Genomic DNA, 18603 nt, shown 5'->3' on the forward strand with positions numbered 1-18603 from the left:
AAAATGAATTTAACAAAAGCCTCTTTGCAAAGCGCGTTCTATAGCATGAGTAACTGATAAACCGATGTCATAAATGTGTACGTCACTCGTTTTTATCCAATCAACAATGAAAAATTAAGTGCTCAAAGTATGAGAATGGGATACATCGCGCTATGATTAAACTATAACCATTTTTATTCCGAGCGTCTTTTTAAACGAAATACATACATATTAAAATAAAGATTCCGCGAGTAGACTGACTAATAAAATTCCCGAAAATTACCCGCTCCTGGCTTCATCTGTGAAGTGGTCTTAAAATTGTCCCAGATTGCAGCATTTTTGCACCTTTGGTTCAGCTTTGGTGCAGGTGCAGCTATATGACAATTTAGTTTATTTTCCACAATGCAGGGGTGGCAACATTTTGGCCTTATTTATACATTTATACAGGTGTAGCTATTTGTTTTATTAATACAATATAATACCTACTGATGATGATAATCATGGCGATGGATAATTATGATTACTTAATATGATAATAGACTTCCATTTACTCATAGCAAAATAAAGTAAAAGCTGCTTCGTAATTCAGACCTTTTATTCTTTTGCAAGGTGTTCGAAACCATGTTGATAAGCCTGCAATATTACTTAGCCTATGAATGAAACAACAAGGGGATATTACAACGCCATGCAAGACAGTTTATTTGTCCAATTATTGCATTTTCTTTGGTTAAACCGCAAATGAGCGCTCCGGTGTCAAGCACATTTTCTCAGCCCTGCAGCAAAAGCATGCATGCGACCGACAAGACTAACTTCTCTACGCTATTGCGGAACTTTTCTGCCTTTAGTAGTCTAACCGATTCTGAACCTGAACAAAATCTACGATTCATTGTTGGGGAAGGATTGGATGTGGGTGGGTGGTGATCTTTGATCTTTAATGAATCTGATGATCTTGGACAAATGAAGAAAGTGCTCCGCAAGCCTTTTGATCACGCCCCGGAAAGCCAGACCCATCACTATGGTGACAGTAAGTGTTTGGTGGAAGTTGGAGGTATTATGCATGAGAAAACAACAGGTACATTGCATTTTGCTCTTCGTGCACAAATGTTCTTTAAAACTATAGCACGACTAACTGTGTCTGTGTAGTTGTTTAAGGTAGTGTTGCTACAACATATGTAAATCCATGTTTTCGCTGGTATAGCCTACTCTGTCAGGCACCGGGCTAAAATGTCAGTGTGTGGCAAACTGGTAAGGTAAGCTTGTAGCTAGCTACTAGCTATCTTGCCAATGATGATTTGTGTGGAACCTCACTTTATGTTTGGTTTCTTTAAATATGCTCCGTAACTTGCTTACTTGCTAACTACCATTTCACCTCTGCGGCTAAATTATATTAGTTTAGTCTCCAGTTTAAGAGCAATATATTTTTAAGAGGAACTTGTTAGCTACAATAGCTGGCGAGTTACATAGTATCAAGCCAAGGAGCTTCAGTTGGCAGAAACTGAAAGATTCCCGGACAGGAGCGATTTAATCTGTTATCCCGTGGTCTTTCGGGGTGCGTTTTACTTTGTCATGCGTGTGTCATGTGCATTCAGCAACTGCATTTTGATCATGTGTGTCCAGCTATTCTGTTGTTTTGTGGTTTAAACTAAACAGATCAACTTCACTGCGCAATGAGACTTATGCTGATTGAGACCATTTATTCTACTACTATTACTACTAATAATAATATTCTTCAATATACATCTTCACATTTTATTATTTTTGTTATTATATTATTATTATTATTATTATTATTATTATTATTATTATTATTATTAATTAACCTTTATATAACCAGGAAAACGTCATTGAGATTAAAAATCTCTTTTTCAAGAGTGTCCTGGCCAAGACAGGCAGCAGCACATGCAGACGGACAATATAAAAACAAATAATAGACTAATAAATATTACAAAAGACATATATATATATATATATATATATATATATATATATATATATATATTCCCAGGTGGGCAGTTGCCATTGTTTCAGTAAATATTCAGCTGTACACTGTTTAAGCTGCTCTGGATAAGAATATTTGCTAAATGCCTAAAAACCAAACAGTTGCCAGCAAGAGAGGTTATTTCAAATGTCCTTTGTCAGTTACCACTGCTTCCCAATATGACGTTAACAGCCAATCACCTTAATTCCCCCACCCAGTCAGCCTCAGAGATAGAATTCCTCTGATAGTTTTCATCCTTATCGCTAACATTGTAGACATTATTGATTGCAATTGTTTTACCAAAATAAGCCATGTGAAAAATCTATAGTGATGTAGACTTGGATAAACACCCACGCCACACCATGCATACAGAAAAATCAATAATCCCCAGCGACAAGAGGCTTTGCAACACTTTTGTCTTCTGTTGGTTGTCTTATCGGTGAGTCAAGAGGTCACCCAAAGGCTGTGCCTTCAGAAGAGAGCCCCCACGGGGAAGAGAGAAGCGATTAGTTCAGGGTTTCATGAGTAAGACAGAATGGAGAACTGGGCACCTCCATTTTCAATGGAATGTAATTGGCTCACGGTTATTGTTTTACGTGTTACATAGCAGAATGCTGGAATATAAAAAAATGTAAAAAAAAAAATAAAAAAAAAAAGGAAGTGATTTAACCTCTCAATTTAAAGAGTGTAAAAGTGTGAATCACTGTGATAAAGGGCGCTATACAAAATAAATATTGATTGATTGATTGATTTCTTCCAGTCCTGATGGCATGTTTCACCTTGGAAATTTGGGAATAAGAGCACCAGGCTGTGATGGAGGTGGTGCGCTCTGCCCCAGAGACCTTCCAAAGAAGCTTCCGGAAAAAGAGCCCTCTCCCTCTGGGGCAGCTGGTGGAGGAGACCAGGAAGGGGCTGGACGTGCCACACCACCTTCTGGAAACCAGTATGATTCTGATCTTTCTATTCTGTGACAGTTAAGGAACTAGACATATAACAAGGAGGTTAGGGTTGCAGAATTACAGGTGGGATATTGAGACTATACCTTTGAATAAGAATGGTCTTAACCTGAATTTCAAATATCCAGTTGTAGTTGGGTTAGAGGTGTATACATTTTCATTAAGGGTCTCTATGTAACAAATAATAAATAAAGCTATTTATCATTAGTAATGGGAGAGTGTGGCTTTACAAACCTCATAATTGGTGGGCGGTGTTTATCATAAATCATAACAAAATAGTCATATAGTTGCAGTTCATATCAGCCAATCAAAATAATTAGCAAAACACTATAAGTTATTCACAGTCATGCTTTATAGAAGTGAGAGTCAGCCTAATTTGACAGGTCTCTTAGTACTGTAGTTACCATAGTTACTTAGTTAATCTAGTAATTTGTGTGATATGCTTGACTAAAAACCACTGCACTTTGTTCCTCATCCTCTGCCTGTCTCCTTTCACTTCCCAGAAATCTTTGCCAAACTTCAGGGTAATGATGTCATACAAGCCGAGCCTTCAGTGATTCACTTTGGCGGCTTCGAACTGGGGAAGGATTACCAGAGGGCCTTGGTAAGTAAGGGCCCAAAGATTCACTGCAGGACCTGATGAAATCAAGAACCAAGCCTTTTTTGCTTCTGTTTCATTTTTGGTATTTGTGATTTGTCAATAATATTTTTTAGATATATTTACAGGGATGTGGGATTGACTCATAGGTGTGGCACTGCTAGTGACATGATTTTAACCACAGTAGTTGAATTCTAGTCCTGCAGTAGGTTTCAAAATGTGTACAATTGTGCTGGAAAATATTTGCTTAGAAAATGGATTTGAATGGTTATGTGAATACAAACCCTTCTCAGATCAAGCATTTATGGTGTGCCTGTTAAGGAAGCATACGGTAATTGCTGTTCTGTAATCTTTTTCCTTCCAAAGAAACTCATTAACATTTCCTCTGAAGTTGTGAACATCCACATTATACCCACCCAAACAAAGTACTTTCAAACAAAGTATTCAAAAAAGGTAAACTCATCTATATGTATGTTTTATTCATTTGTTTTTCTAATGTTTATGCAGCTGTGAAGGAATATTTTGGTTTGCTATGACTTTTGTTGGTAGTAATCAGTAACTTCTGTGAAATCGTGAAACAGAAGTTCATCTCATCTCATCACTTGGTGTGTGTATATTTTAACATAATCTCAAAGTGTTGATGCTTGTGAACATTCACTGTTAACATGGCCTGAAAGTCATTGGTTAAGTGCTGAAAGTTTCCCAAGAATCATATCTTAATGCATTAATCACTTATACGTGCCTTTTATGATTACCTTTTTAAATAAGATGTTTCAAAGTAAGATGAAGTGTGCATTAAGATGTTGGAAAAAACCAATTTCACGGCAACATTTTATTATATATTTCGTAGTGTAATTAGTGGCTTAAGAGTGATTTTATTTGTAATTATTCAAAAAACATGTATTAAAAAAATAACTTATTGTAATGGTGTTTTGAATGACATATTCTTGCTGCTGAAGGTGATGTCTCATCCATGAAATGCAAGTATTAACTGTGAAGTGTTTGTGCTTTGTAGTATCGACTTGTCCCAGGGCTCTCCTATACTGTGAAAGTGCACTTCTCCCCAGATGAGTGGCGGTACTTTTACGATTGCATTCGGATTCACTGCAAGGTAGGAGTCTAACACCCAGTACACTCCAGTGTTGCACTCAGGAGACTTTCTCTTCCCTATGTGCTGTGGTCTTTGAAACTTGTGTTTTTTGTATCAGGTCATCCCTGCGCAGGAGATGTTAGTCTTAAGGAGGATTTTCCTAGTTAATTAAAGGATAAATAAAATTAATTTAATATACTCATGCGTGTTCACAGAAGCACACATGTACTAACCCACACATGTACAAAATCATTTTATTTATTTTATCTAAGGGGAGTCATTACATTTAAAGTAGTTTTCTGTTTATATGTATGTGTCTTGGTGTGTAAATGTGTAAATTAAGATTGGTAAATGGAGCAGGAGACTTGTTAGCCATTTGTTGACATGCTGACTGTTCAATAACAATGAATGAAACTGCCATTAATTTCCTGAACTGATCCCTGCCCTGCTGGTGTGAACTTTCCGATGCTGTGCTGTATGTACAGTCATTTATAGAAAACGCCTGTATGAACCCAGCAGTGACCTCAATCTACAGTGTGCCTGTTGTTTGCAGGGAGACGAGAACATTCTGGTACCTGTCCACGCGTACCCCGTCATCAATGATTTGGACATACCACCCCATGTTCGCCTGCCGCCCGTCCCGCTGGGCCAGAGGTGAGGGGCAAGGGTTGTTGGTCTTAGAGGGCTGGGCATTCTGTCCTGGTGCTGTGATTGGTGGAATATGAAGAACAGAGGAAGTATTTGTCTCTCCGATCTATTTCTAACAAGCCTTATAAGGATCATTTACCTCTGTAAGCGCTTGGTATCATATTATTAATGAAAATTTCTCTGGGGTTAATTTTCTAAATACTTCAAATTCTCTCCTAATTATTAACTTCCAAGTTCAGGTCGATTCATGGTAAATGATAGTTGTAGGTTGAGGTAGGTCTATGATAACTTTTTTTCTGGTCAGAGAAGAGAAGTTTGTGTGCAGTCTGAGAGCAGTCCAAGGAAACGACAGTGACAGGATCCAAACAGGAACCAAAAAACACGCCCAAATTTCTTTGACGTAACCAACTGTCGCGCTGACCTTGTGAAGTTCAAGCTCCATCAGTTCTCTCATTAATGAAAATGGGTGGAAAACAGCAGACCTTCAAAGTGGATATTTGCACAAGAAAATGAAATACTGGGAAAAGTTGCAATGGCATGTTTGGTGTTTAATTCAGGTATATGACGTGTTCAAGTTTCAGTCTCACAACACTGACAACATTACGGTATCTGTTGCTGTCTCCAGCCCACGGTGTAACCACAGTCATATTATGCCCGTAAAGAAACAAATGCACAAGTGTTTTCAAAACAAATAAGGTGAGAACAAAAAGCACCGCTCGCGTTTATGAAACACGATAAGGGGACAGCTCAGGCAAGTTCGGGGAATAAACAAACGCGCGATATTAACTGTGAACGGTAGGCAATAAAGATTACCTTTTAATATTCTGCATAAAGGTGAGCTCGGCTTACAGAGATGGACGGAGCAGAGAGTATCAGAGAGAGCTGCTTCGTCAAGTAAGATGTTCGAAAAGGAGGAGCCCTCCTCTTTGGCAGAGATACGGCTGAACCACCTTAAAATTTAGCTGCTTCTAGGGACTCCCAACTCCTTGCATAGTATCGCAAATAATACATAGTAAAAAGCACATAATAGTTTTATAAATGGAACGTGCAGTAAATAATTACCACTTTAATTTGTTCATTTTTTAATTTGCCTATTGTAAGGGTGACTTGTGGTCATTTACTCAGCATTTGTTTCAGCATTTAATTCTGGCACAGAACAGGATAAAATGCACTTGGAAGAAAACATTTTTACGTATCCCTGGTGAGAAAGCCAAAGACCAAGGGAATGTCATAAAGGTGGGTGTACCCCGCAAGCTTGTGGTATATTTGGGACAAAAACAGGATCGATCAATTTAGCAGTATGGTTAACTTTTATTTGCTCATGAAAGAACTGATTCAGGCTTATCACAGACAGCAATAATTTAAGCAAATGATGCAATGTCACAAGTAATTCATTCAGGTCACACATTAATTCCACTTATGGCTAATTCTAAGAGTTTAGGGTAAGATTTAAGAAAAATTAACATTTTAATGCGATTAGCAATTATGACTCATATTAGGGAAATAATGCAGCTGCAATGATATGATTTAAAATCTGGATTTTTTTAAAGTAAATGGGTGATTAGAAACTGTTGAGAGAGGTGAGGGTGCAGTACTCAACAGGTGGGAAATGGGTTACAGTTTATTCCAACAGACAATGAGAAGCACGAGGTCCCTCCTTTATAGCACCTTTGACTAATTACTGCAGAAACATTTCCACAAGGCCAATCAGCGGTGAATAATGGCTAGCTTTTATGTGCTCTCATCAGTTCAGAATGCAGGCTCCCTTCGTTTGCATTTGTGTCGGAGCGAGTGAGATGGGTGAGTTAGGAATGGCAGGATGGAGAGAAGGAAAAGTGCCAGCTATTATTCTGCACAGAAGGGATCTCTGGCAGCAACTGCAAATCCATTCCTCTCACAGTTCCCTGTGAAATGTCACCTGGGCCCTCTGCTGAAGGCTAGAGTGGTCTCAAGATGTAAACCTAGCTGAGGATGAAATCACAGAAAATACACACTTTACACCGGTTTATCTAAAAGTGTCATGGCATAAGTTTTTTAATGAAGCTATTTTAAGCAATTTGAGACCTTCTCCGCCTAAATATAAAGACAATTGATGTATTTTTTTTTAAACTGGGATTTTCATGGAATTTTATTCCTGTTAAGGGTCGTGGGTGGTGCTGGAGCCTATCCCAGCATGCATTGGGTGAGAGGCAGGAATACTCCCTGGACAGTTTGCCAGTCCATCGTAGGGCACACACACCTTTCACTCACACACAGACCTAGGGGCAATTTAGACTCTCCAGTTAACCTATCCTGCATGTCTTTGGATAGTGGTAGGAATTCAGAGTACCCAGAGGAAACCCACGCTGGGAGGACATGCAAATTTGAGCCAAAGACCTTCTTGCTGTGAGGCAACAGTGCTACCCACTGCACCACTGTGCCGCCCCCATGCAAATCATAGTTAAAAAAATAAAAAAATAAAAAACTACAGTTCTCTTTGATTTGCAAATAGCTATGGTATATAGGATGATGACTGACAGAAGAACAGTCCAGTGCAATGAAATGTGAATGTTTTGTATGTTCCTTCAGTATCAGCCACTGCATTCCCTTGAGCTGCAGCTGCCCAATAGACTTTGAGTTCCAGGTGTACTGCATCGAGCCACACAAGGCATTCGACATCCAGCCTCTCTCAGGTAACTCCGCCTCACATAAAGGGGCTGATGGGCAATGAAGTCCGCAATGTTGGAGTGCGAGGTATCATGAAACCTGTCATGGGTGGAGCACTGTCAATCAATTATGTTTGAAACGATGAAAATGCACTAGAACATTTTGATTGGTTCACAGTAGCTTCTGCCGTTTTATGCAACCAGGCTCTCCCATCACGTTGCAGAAGTACTCCTCTCCCTTTAGCCGTGGACCTCGTGGAAAGTCATGGCAAATCATATTTCAGAATTTGAATGAAATACAGAGCCCCTCAAATCTTTTTGATGGGCACCTAAATGAACAAGAGAAGAAAAACTGTAATCCAAAGTAACCATTATTCAGAAATTTTGATTCTGATCTAAAATATAAATGATATATACTTTATTAAGTACTGTACTTGCACATGTGTATATCCCAAATGGTGTGTGGAATCATTTTAACAATACAACTACAACCAACTGAAGATGATGCTCAAACATGATTTCAGTACTGGATGGCTCACTGAAGGAGGCAGCCTTGGTTTTCACTCAATTACTTATAAACAGCAAGCTCTCCCCACGCACTGACACCCATGCCATCGGCTCCATTCCAAAAAACAAAACAAAACAAAAAAAACTGGACTACCACCTGGCTTCGAAAGGAAACGGGAAGTATGGAGATTTATACTGCCAGTTCCTGGCAATTCCTATGGGCATGTACTGTAGAAACAGTATTACTTGTTTCTACAGTATTCCTCATTTTTATAAATATGCATCATAAAACTAGTTGTAAGACACACGCAAGCACTTTTCCACATTTTTATGAGTGACTGGGGAGTAATCAATTTTATAGCTCTGCAGCATGCTCAGTTATAATGATACTCCTGGTCAGCACTTAGCCTTGTGAGTTGGAACAGTTCAGTTAACGGCCCACTGGCTTGGGGTCACGTGACTCTGTGCTCAAACTCTGCTGCAGGAGGCTTCGCGTTCTGCTCGCCTCTGAGGTGCCTGTATGTTTGTGCGAATGCGAGGGGTGAGGGAGTTGCTGGTATTGTGACACCCCGGCTCTGCTTAGTGTGTTTTGAAAACACAATGGACACACAAAACACTGGGATATTTTTGGGCCACGGCAGCGTCACCTCGCTTGCTGTACGTCTGTGTGTCTGCTACTGGAACTGAGGTACATAACACAGCTAAGTGGCTTCACTTATGGAAGGTACAATACTGTTTAACCTACCTACTTCTGTGACTGAAGGGAGTATATCAATGACCTTCATTCACTGGAACAGCAGTTTTGCTCAGAGGTTTAGAAAGTGGGCTTGTGATCAGATGGCTGTGGGACTGAATCCCAGACAGGTTGTTGCTCCTGTAACCTCAAGGGAGATACTCAGCCTGAAATGGCTCAGACCAGGTTTTTTTTTTTTACCAAATCTCTATGATCAGCTTTGGAAGCCTTCAAAATCCAGAGTGTGGAAAAAACTACTTTTTTCAAGAAGTGTTAAACATAGCCTTAAAAGGAATACGTGTTTCCAAAAACACACTGCAAGTCAGTGTAATTACTCAATGGATGTTTCATTGAATAGTAATATTATGAACAGTACTATTCAATGCTCAAATTCATACTGGGAACTCCTTCTCACCTATCTCTGAACTTCGAACATCTGTTCTACTATTTTTACTCTGCGAGAGTTAAGTAAGAGAGAAAAGCAATGAGAAATTTTGCTATGAAGTTTAATAGACACTATTTAAACAATCAGAAGCCCTTACAAATATAAATATTTTAAAAGATCTAGCAAATAGGAGAATGTCTCAACAATTCAAAGTATATTAATAGCACTAAAAAAATCATTTCCAAAAGTTTTCCCTTGCATAATATGATTTGACAACGTGCAGCGTTTTATCAGTGTCTGTTGTTTGATAAGGGCATGCAAAAGCATGTAACCAAATCTGAAGCTTTGTTTCAACAGTCATGTACAGCACATAAACCGAACAATTAGTATCTGTTCATTTTTCTTAAATAAATAACCAAGGACAATCTGAAATGTCATCTGAAAGAAAGACTCAACAGATGCCACAGATCACAAGTCAACAAAGAGGGTTGTTTGGCGTGTGCTATGGAAATAATTTTCATCATTGTATTTTGAAAATTAGTGTTTCTGCCGGTGACGTTAAATAACCACGTCACTTGAGACAGAGGCAGCATTGTCAGCCATGCTGATTATGCATGAAACAACATTCCAAAATGTATACAAATATATTTATACCCTATAGTTACTTTAGCTCACCAGTGTGATGCTCTGAGAAACCAACATCTAAAGATGTCAATTCTACTTGCTGAAGGCATCTGTATATAACTATTCATTTGCAGCAGATTATGTTACCCTATGAATTTTCTTAAGAGAGAGGTTCCAAATCCTTTTAAATCTCAAGTCCCTCTAAAAGGACCACCAAATGACCTGGCGGTCCCCCTTGATGGTCACCTTGTCAACACCCTGCATTGCAGCGTCCCTCTCACCCAATTTTCCTGATTTATCCTTAGTTAACCTGCCCACTGCTTTCAGTGCAGTTTACTCCAAACCAACCACGTCTGTGGCCTGAGGGGCGGGGCTTATCCCAGACCAGACTGTCTCCGGAGTGTTGATGTGAGCCAGGCCTTGGAGATGAATTTAGATGTTTACTGTAGTCCTACCCAAATGGTTCAGCACTACACTAGCTTCCCCACTTCCTCCAACACTTCATTAATCACTGAAGTCATTTTCACACAAATGAGGTCGGTGCACCAAATCTCTGTCTTTCCTTTGTGAGAAATGGTATACAATCTGAAAAAAATATTTTAAAATTGCTCATCTAAGTTCAGCATATATTTTATATGTGCATATAACCTTTCGTGCAAGCCTTACACCCCTTCGCTGTAAAGCAAAAGCCATGCAGTTTGGAGTGTTGGGTTCAGAAGGAAATAAGCTGGCCTCTTATCAGGGTGGAGCCAGTATTTTCTAATAAATCACATCAACTGAGGGAAGATGAGAAGGCTAATGTTTAAATTGGCATGGCCCTGGCATGCCTATTGCCTGCAGTGCTGTTCCCAGGTGATGAGGCAAAAGTATCTTGAAATCTCAAGATCTATCTTTTTCCAATACAATGGGGCACATATGCTGAATATGTTGTAAAATTGCTTTTCAGAATATGAGTATAAGTATACACATATTGACAGCTTTAATTTGAGGAGGTTTAGTCCTCCACAGCTGAGTCATCAGCCAGTCAGCCAATCTCTTTGTGTTTTCAGGGGTCATCCCAGCTAATGGGAGGGTAATGGTGACAGTGAAGTTTACCCCGCTGGAGTATGGCACTGCCCAGACCACCCTGCAGCTGGTCATCTCTCAGTTCAACTCCAAGCCTTACGTCTGCACCCTCACGGGGACCTGTTCTCCTTACCTGGGCCTCAGGTATGCCCAGGCCAGGGGGGAAATGATTTACATTCACCTGTGTGATAAATGTGTGAAACAGAACAGGAAAGTGCTGTGCATCCACATTTGCTCTCAGTGGAACACAACGCTCTAACCCAGGGAAGGTTTCTGTCAGCATGGAGTTCCCTGCCTCTGTGCACAATAGCGACACCTCTGATCAATAAGGTGCCCGCTGTCCACCTGCTGTGTATACTTCATGGAATGGCAGTGATTGAAGCTGTATGTATGTATGATACTTATATGATACTTTCACTATATTATATATTTATCTACCTAGAATGACTGGAGTGTTTGTTTATAAAAATTTTAAGGCCTGGATCCAGTAAACATTTTTCCTAAACCCTAAAAGCGTAGGTTCCTAGCCGTTATTGTAAATCTTAATTGACCTGCCTAATGAAATGAAGGTTAAATAAATAAAATAATAATAAAAAGTTTGATACAGACGATTTTAAGTGCAATACACACTTCAGCACTTTGACTGCTGTACAAACACGATGTACCCTCCTCCCTGTATCCCTTTTATGGTGTTGGGTTTTAATCAGATTATTAAGCTTGAAAAAGGTTATGCTGTATGAAGAGGCACACTGATATGCAAAAATTCAACTACTACCCTCTTTGTTTTCTGGTCCATACAGTCCTGTTTTTGGGAAGCAGCCTTTATGAAATAAGTTAGATTTATCTTACAGCAGTCCTGCATTCATTTTCAAACCAAACCCTGGAGTTTATGTGCGTAGCGCAAGGTGATCCTAACTCCCTATAGCCACATAGAGTTGCAGTCCAGCACTCGCTGACTGATTGCAGGTCTGTGGTCCTTTGTATGACGAGACGGCTCATAAATTGGCCTTGTTTTTGGCTCGTGCTGCTTGTCTGATATATGATCATGGGAATGCATTCCTTCTATCTCTGACAGTTTTGTGATGTCAGCACCAATGAGATGCTTTTTTACATTCAACATCACATTTTGACAGAATATACATATATGTATTAAATTATTATTACAGGAAATATAATGTATACATATTTAATATGTTTGCTGATTGCCTAAAGTAGCCTTAACATTACATATACTGTGTGAAATAAGGCTAGTAATGGGATTAAAGATAAGTCTATATTTCGAATTGCAGGCAGTCGTGCATTCATATTTGACTTTAGATGAGTGAGCTTTAGTAAGATAATTGGGCTTGAATGCGTTTCTCTGCGCGTCTGCTTATTAAGAACCCCCCTCCCTACTCTGTTCCCATGAGAAAATGACTGCAATCCATCAAGGAGGGCGGATCTGCATTTCTGCCCGTTTATAGCACAGGGAAGTTAATGATTCTCCAGAGGGATGTGCTCTGATATCAAGTGTACAGCCACACAAAGGTCGCCTGCTGATCAGACCCCCTCCTGAGACTGGCTTATGGGGCTCGTGCGCAGCTACATCAGACATAATTGGGAGAAATGAGCGATGAGGAGATAGATAGGTGCATGTATGGATGAGTGAAGATTTATTGATTTGTAAAGTGGACATCATGAGATGAGTAGATAGAGAGATCGCCCTGCATTTCAACATTTTCCGGTCTGTTCACAGAAACTAATTTATGGTTATATTATGAATGAATTGTAAAATAATTTATTGAACTGACACTTTAAGTTAGGAGCTGAAAATAAATAAATGACTCAACCACATAAAAAAATGAAGATGACAGTGGTATATTATACATAATAACGTCTATCATTAATAATGTAATTTTTTAATTTGTGATGCTTTTGTCATAAATAGAATTCATAAATTACTGAATTAATTTTAAAATAATAATAATAATAATAATACCTTCTTTTATTATTATAATAACATCTCTAACTGGCAGTATGTGTGTATTTTCGGCTCCAGTCAGAAGGACAGTGATGGAATGGGTGACACACAGGGCTGTGTGTCACTGAAAGAGCTCCTGGATCCTCAGTCCATCTCACTACTGCACCTGTCCAGGACCAAGAGGAAGCTACGGCCAGCCCAAACCCAGAGCCAGGGCCAGGCCCACCCCCAGGGCCCTGGCAAGGTGAGCCATGATTCCCACATCCACTCTTCCTCCTGACTCTGTCACAATGCAGTTCATCTGGAGGGAAATAGGACAGCCCAGAACAGCATGACCAAAATGCTATTCACCATTATTATTATTGAGTATGTGGGTAGCAGATGGCTTAACTCTGCCTCTCTGCCATGTCTTACATAGCTTTCAGTGTGCACATTCATACAGGTGGATTCTTTACTAAAGCAATTCAGTTGCTCCCTGCCTGGGATTAAGACACTGTGCCACACCCCATCTTCTGTAATAATAGTCTTTGATTAATTGTTGTCTTGTTAGTTCATTGGAAGTCCCATCTCTGGCCCTGTTTCCATGGTTTCATCCATGCAGTTGTAGGAGTTATGCTCCTTTATTGGAAGCTCACCTGTCAATCTCGCAGCTGTGAGAGTTTGCTAACGGTCTTGCTGTACAGAAGGAGAAGGAGCAGCAGGGCCTGAAGCCTCCTATAGATGTGACCACCCCTGCTGGAGTAGCCAAGGTGCTGATCCAGCGACAGGACAAAATGAGATCCAAAGACCTGAGAGAAGGTACTGACTGTAACCAATCACAAGCCATGTATGTGACTGGGTTTCTTTTAAAATTTTGTTGAGGTAAATTGCAATGCTAATGATATTATTATTAAAAGTAGTATTGTCTTGCCTGGGATTTCAACCACCGACCTTCTGTTTTATTGTAACATGCTCTAAACACTACAGAGCGTGCAGCCTTTTATGTTAAAAGTTGCCACGGTAATTGTGCCATGTTTTGTTGTGCAACCTTTTTCTTTGCCTGAAAAATTGAACAAATGCAGTCAAATCAAAATTTGTATTTTCTCCAAATGTTTTTGAAACGCTTGATTCCTAATCATTTGGATTTTTCACTCAAGTTCAGAATAAAAAAAACTATATGTTTCTGCCTCACAGCACGCAATAATTGCAGCCTGTAGGGCCTAATCCTCCACATCATTTCTGTATTTAAATCCAGCTGCTGTTCTGTTCATTACAGTCGTCTATGACAAAAAGACTGCACTATGTCAGTCAGTGCTCTTCAGCAGTGCTGTGCAGTGACACAGTCAAACATATGGGATAATGAAAGCTTATGCAAAGAGCACTTTCAGAAAATGGCAGATCTGCATAGCCAGCATTGGGAATTACGCCCTGTGCCTGCCTATCACCTACTCCTCTCTCTAATATTACACCTTTTAATGAAAGCAATCGAAAAGGCCGGGGAGTTTATTAGCCTTACAAGTGTGACGCAGTTCAGTTTCGAGGTGCTATCTCTGGGAGTGTTTACACACTGCCCTGCCTTGCCTGTGTTACACAGTCCTACCTGTTGTTCATTGGACGATCGTAGAGAGTCCCCGTTATTAATTTTCCCTGAAAATCAGATAAGATGAAAGCATCCTCCGCTAACCCATGCCATGCGCTCTCTTCCTGACTTGCTCCGACGTAGACCACACGCAGACGGGTCTCTGTATTCAATCATCATGACTCCCCCCACGTTGAAACCGGTTGTGTAACAATTAACATAAAGTTAGTTTGCAGTAACTACAAACACAGACAGGTGGCAAAATTACAGGTCATAGTGGGTTGAATGGCATAATCTTCTGATTAAGTTTTGTTCTTATGACACTCAGAAACAGACAATCTCACTTGGCCCTGTGGTCTTTGCAGAGTCTGTGTTTGTGTGCTGTCAACATGCTGGATCGGTGATGGGTAGTCCCCCTCTCTCGTTTCTTAGTCATTCACACTGAAAACCCATTAAGTCTGACTTTTAAAAAAGCATAGCTTCCCTTAGCCATCATTATGAAATACTGTTACATCATAACTGTATGACAACACATATTTTCCAGTACAGGTCTTTGACTTAATGACTCAGCATTAAGAATTTAGCCCCTGAATAGCCTGTGTCACTGTGACTTCTTTTTTTCAAAATCTGATTCCTCTTAATATGGGAGAATGCTGGCTGAACTGCAGTTGGCACTTAACCAAGTGTGCTTGGCTTCAAATTTCATTCACTAATAACAGACATGGCACTGTGGAGCCTAATTTTGGAAGCAAACAAAACAAAATCAGTGGTAATGGGTGTTCATTATCTATTATGGAAGCTATTCAAGTCTATCTAGTAATGTGTAATACATTTTAGACTCTGGCAGACTTATACTTAACATTTCCAATGTGAATACATTTTAACCAGTACAGTCCTGGTAGGCTTGTGGTACGAGAAAACCTTTGCTTGTGCCATGTGATCTATTTCAGGAGAGTGTTATTCCAGTCTATCTTGCCTTTTTACATATGTGTGTGTGTTCTTTCTTTATCTTGTTAAGCGATGTCCCAAACCAGGGCGGGGTTCCTGTCAAGACAGATGAAGGAAGCTTTATTTGAAAGCAAAGTTCGCCAGGACGTCCAGGAAGAGAGGGCCAATACTTTGAGATGGTAAAATGAAGTGTGCAGCAACACCTGGCCAGTTAATTCCAGGATCAATGTCCATAATAAAACAGGAAGTCTACAACAAAGTGCACTGCAGTTAGATTGAATTGAGGCCTTTGTGCCCAGAAAGAACATTTTGAATTAAAAATGCTTCTGCTCAGGGAGAAAACATGAAACACAATATATTAGTTTTTGTTATTATAATCAGCATATTGGGTATGAACAGATATGAGACCATAATTTAAATGAATGAGACCATATTAGTAACTCTTGCGTCTGTGTTAAACAAGGCAAGTTCATCTTGGGAAGGACCCTGTCTCCGCTCAGACCAGGAAGCAGGTTCTTGAAGAAAGAGAGCGGGCCATTCAGGAATATAAGGTAGGATCATTTGATCGCCAGCTGATCTATAGCCTTTTGGTCTGCAGGACAGCAAAAATGTATATTCTTTATATTAAAGAACAATTGAATCTTGAGTCACAAAAAAAATTGATGAAGGGTTAAATAGACACCACAGCAAGAGGAACTCAAAATAACGCCATGTGATTTAGATGTGACGGAGGGTGACCCCAAAATTTCTACTTTCTACCAGAACAGACAGGGAGACAGTGACCCCTGAGAAATAGAGACATGGCCTCAGGGAGCTATGGAGCAGGACAGAGTAAGCTTTATCTTTCCAGGACTGACATCTTCAGACCCAGAAAATATGTCCACGTGGAAATATCTCAATGGCTCATATCATAAGGAGGAAATGTTACAAAAGGGACATTATTTCATATTTAAATTATTTTTTGAGGATGTACAATAGCAACACTATATTTATTATGGTCAAGATATTAGACAATAAATATCTTAGTTATTTAATGTATTTGGTAATATTATTGAGGTATGGTATATTGTTAGCTGCTGTAACTCGGGGTGTTTTGCCCAACTATTGATTTTAAATAGGAGCACAGTTGATAACGAGTTGTTTAAAAAGAGATCTGGATGTCAGTCTCTCTGCGTGGATCGTGGTTGCCTGGGCAGTCTGGGAGGAATTTGGGGACGGCAGAGAGAGACGGATGTCTGACAGAATCCCCCCAGATGTTCCGGAGCGTTTCCTGTCCTATCTCCTCTGTGTTTACACACTTCATGGGAACTTTTTCTCAGGAGAAGAGAAGACAGCCACTTCAAGTGATAAACTCCCCGCTCTTCTTCGCTGGAACCCTGGAGGGCTGCCACACCCCCCCTCTCCCCCCACGCACAATAAAATGTCTTCTCCTCAGCCTACCCTGCTCCTGTGCATCCCTGTGGCCTCAAACTTGTGGGTCACCAAATATCAGAAAAAACTCAACGTTTTCGTCTTTATTCACAGATTAAAAGAGAGGAAGTGACAGAGGCAGTCTATGACCAGGCCCGGACGCAGTTGTCTCTGAGGCGTGTCCTGCGTGCCGCTGGACAGGTAACCTAAAATTTTAAAAGTTCAGATTCACCTGAGAGTGATATCAGTTATATCCCACCTGGCTTTTAATCCCAAAGTCCACTGGGGCAGAGCCCTTCAAACCCAGCCTAACCTTTCTCTGTGCTGTAACATGTCGACTCTTAATGTGTTTCAGCTGCCGGATTATGTCCCAGAATTCCACGCCTTTCCCAGCAGCCCCCTGGAGGTCAGACAGAGGGTTCTGTTGCTCTTTCAGCAGGCTGCCCGCAAGGTACTCCAGCCCTCCCTAAATCCCTCAAGCCCTCGCCCGTTGCTCTCGCCAGACATAATGTGCGTATTGAAAGGTGCCTGCCGTCTGTTCTGCACCAGTTGTGTCATGTGATAAGAGACAGTGGCTGGCTGCACACTTCTGAGAGGAAATGCTGGTGAGCTCATTCCTGATTGGACAGGGCAGTCAACAGGCCTACAACTGTGATTGGACATCCTAAATTGGGGAGTAAAGAAAAACTGTGCACAAAAAAGAATTTAAAAAAGAAAATAAACGTGATCATTATCTGCAGATTAAGAATTTTCCTGTGCATCGACAAATTTGATTCTTCCAGAAAGGAGTAGATTTTGTTTGTGGTATTATGGACTAATTGGGTATATTTTTTGACATTTTTAATAATAGTTTTGATGGCATCCAATCCCAGGACTCTGTTGCTTTCCAGGATAATGGTGACAGTACTGAGGCTGCTGAATGGTTCAAATGCAACTTTCAGATATCCAGCTTCTGTGTGTTTGTCTTGCTTCATCTGCAAGCAGAAGGAAAACAAGTATAATTGGTGTATTTAACTCCATAAAGGAGGCCTGGCTGTCCATAGTCCAGGGAAACTATGTAAGCAAGTGAAAGCAATTAACGCTTGAAACAGAACAACTTTTAAATAGCACATTAAAGATGAGCATCCGAAGGTCAGCTATATTTAGTTTGACGAGCTTGTTAAGGACTTCTCTGTCCTCGCCTTGTTAATTTGTGCCAAATTTAACAATGTGCCACACTGGGAAATGCCTTGTTTGTCATATTCTGCAGAGAGGCATATGCTGAAGTCCTATAATACACCGAGGGATATTTTATCTTGGTTTAAAATGGGGTTTGCCTGTTACAAATCTGTAGTGGTTTTTTATGTATTCCTTATTCTAAACACGATCCTTAAAATGGATGTATCCACTTAAATATCTCAGTAAAATCCATTACACTCACAAAAAATTTAGGCATTACCTCGTTTCATGTTTAGACTGATGTCTCTTCCTTTTTGTGATAAAGAGACTAGTCAGTAAGCTAACAGCAGGGTTCCTGTAT

The 18603-nt window shown here is 40.0% G+C and overlaps 1 protein-coding gene across 1 annotated transcript in view; it reads left to right on the forward strand.

Annotated features, from left to right (window-relative positions):
• The first annotated feature begins 962 nt into the window (after nucleotides 1–962).
• Nucleotides 963–18603, forward strand: part of cfap221 (cilia and flagella associated protein 221) — a 30130-nt gene continuing 12489 nt past the window's right edge. Inside the window, exons 1-14 of the mRNA XM_035392600.1 lie at nucleotides 963–1051; nucleotides 2718–2900; nucleotides 3417–3517; nucleotides 3878–3964; nucleotides 4527–4622; nucleotides 5155–5255; nucleotides 7818–7921; nucleotides 11193–11352; nucleotides 13247–13412; nucleotides 13852–13966; nucleotides 15745–15853; nucleotides 16138–16225; nucleotides 17199–17285; nucleotides 17440–17535. Of these exons, the coding sequence (XP_035248491.1) occupies nucleotides 2771–2900; nucleotides 3417–3517; nucleotides 3878–3964; nucleotides 4527–4622; nucleotides 5155–5255; nucleotides 7818–7921; nucleotides 11193–11352; nucleotides 13247–13412; nucleotides 13852–13966; nucleotides 15745–15853; nucleotides 16138–16225; nucleotides 17199–17285; nucleotides 17440–17535 (1440 nt within the window). The 5' untranslated portion in view covers nucleotides 963–1051; nucleotides 2718–2770. The remainder of the gene's footprint in view (nucleotides 1052–2717; nucleotides 2901–3416; nucleotides 3518–3877; nucleotides 3965–4526; nucleotides 4623–5154; nucleotides 5256–7817; nucleotides 7922–11192; nucleotides 11353–13246; nucleotides 13413–13851; nucleotides 13967–15744; nucleotides 15854–16137; nucleotides 16226–17198; nucleotides 17286–17439; nucleotides 17536–18603) is intronic.

Source organism: Anguilla anguilla, chromosome 15, assembly GCF_013347855.1.
Source record: "Anguilla anguilla isolate fAngAng1 chromosome 15, fAngAng1.pri, whole genome shotgun sequence".
Classification (NCBI taxonomy): domain Eukaryota; kingdom Metazoa; phylum Chordata; class Actinopteri; order Anguilliformes; family Anguillidae; genus Anguilla; species Anguilla anguilla.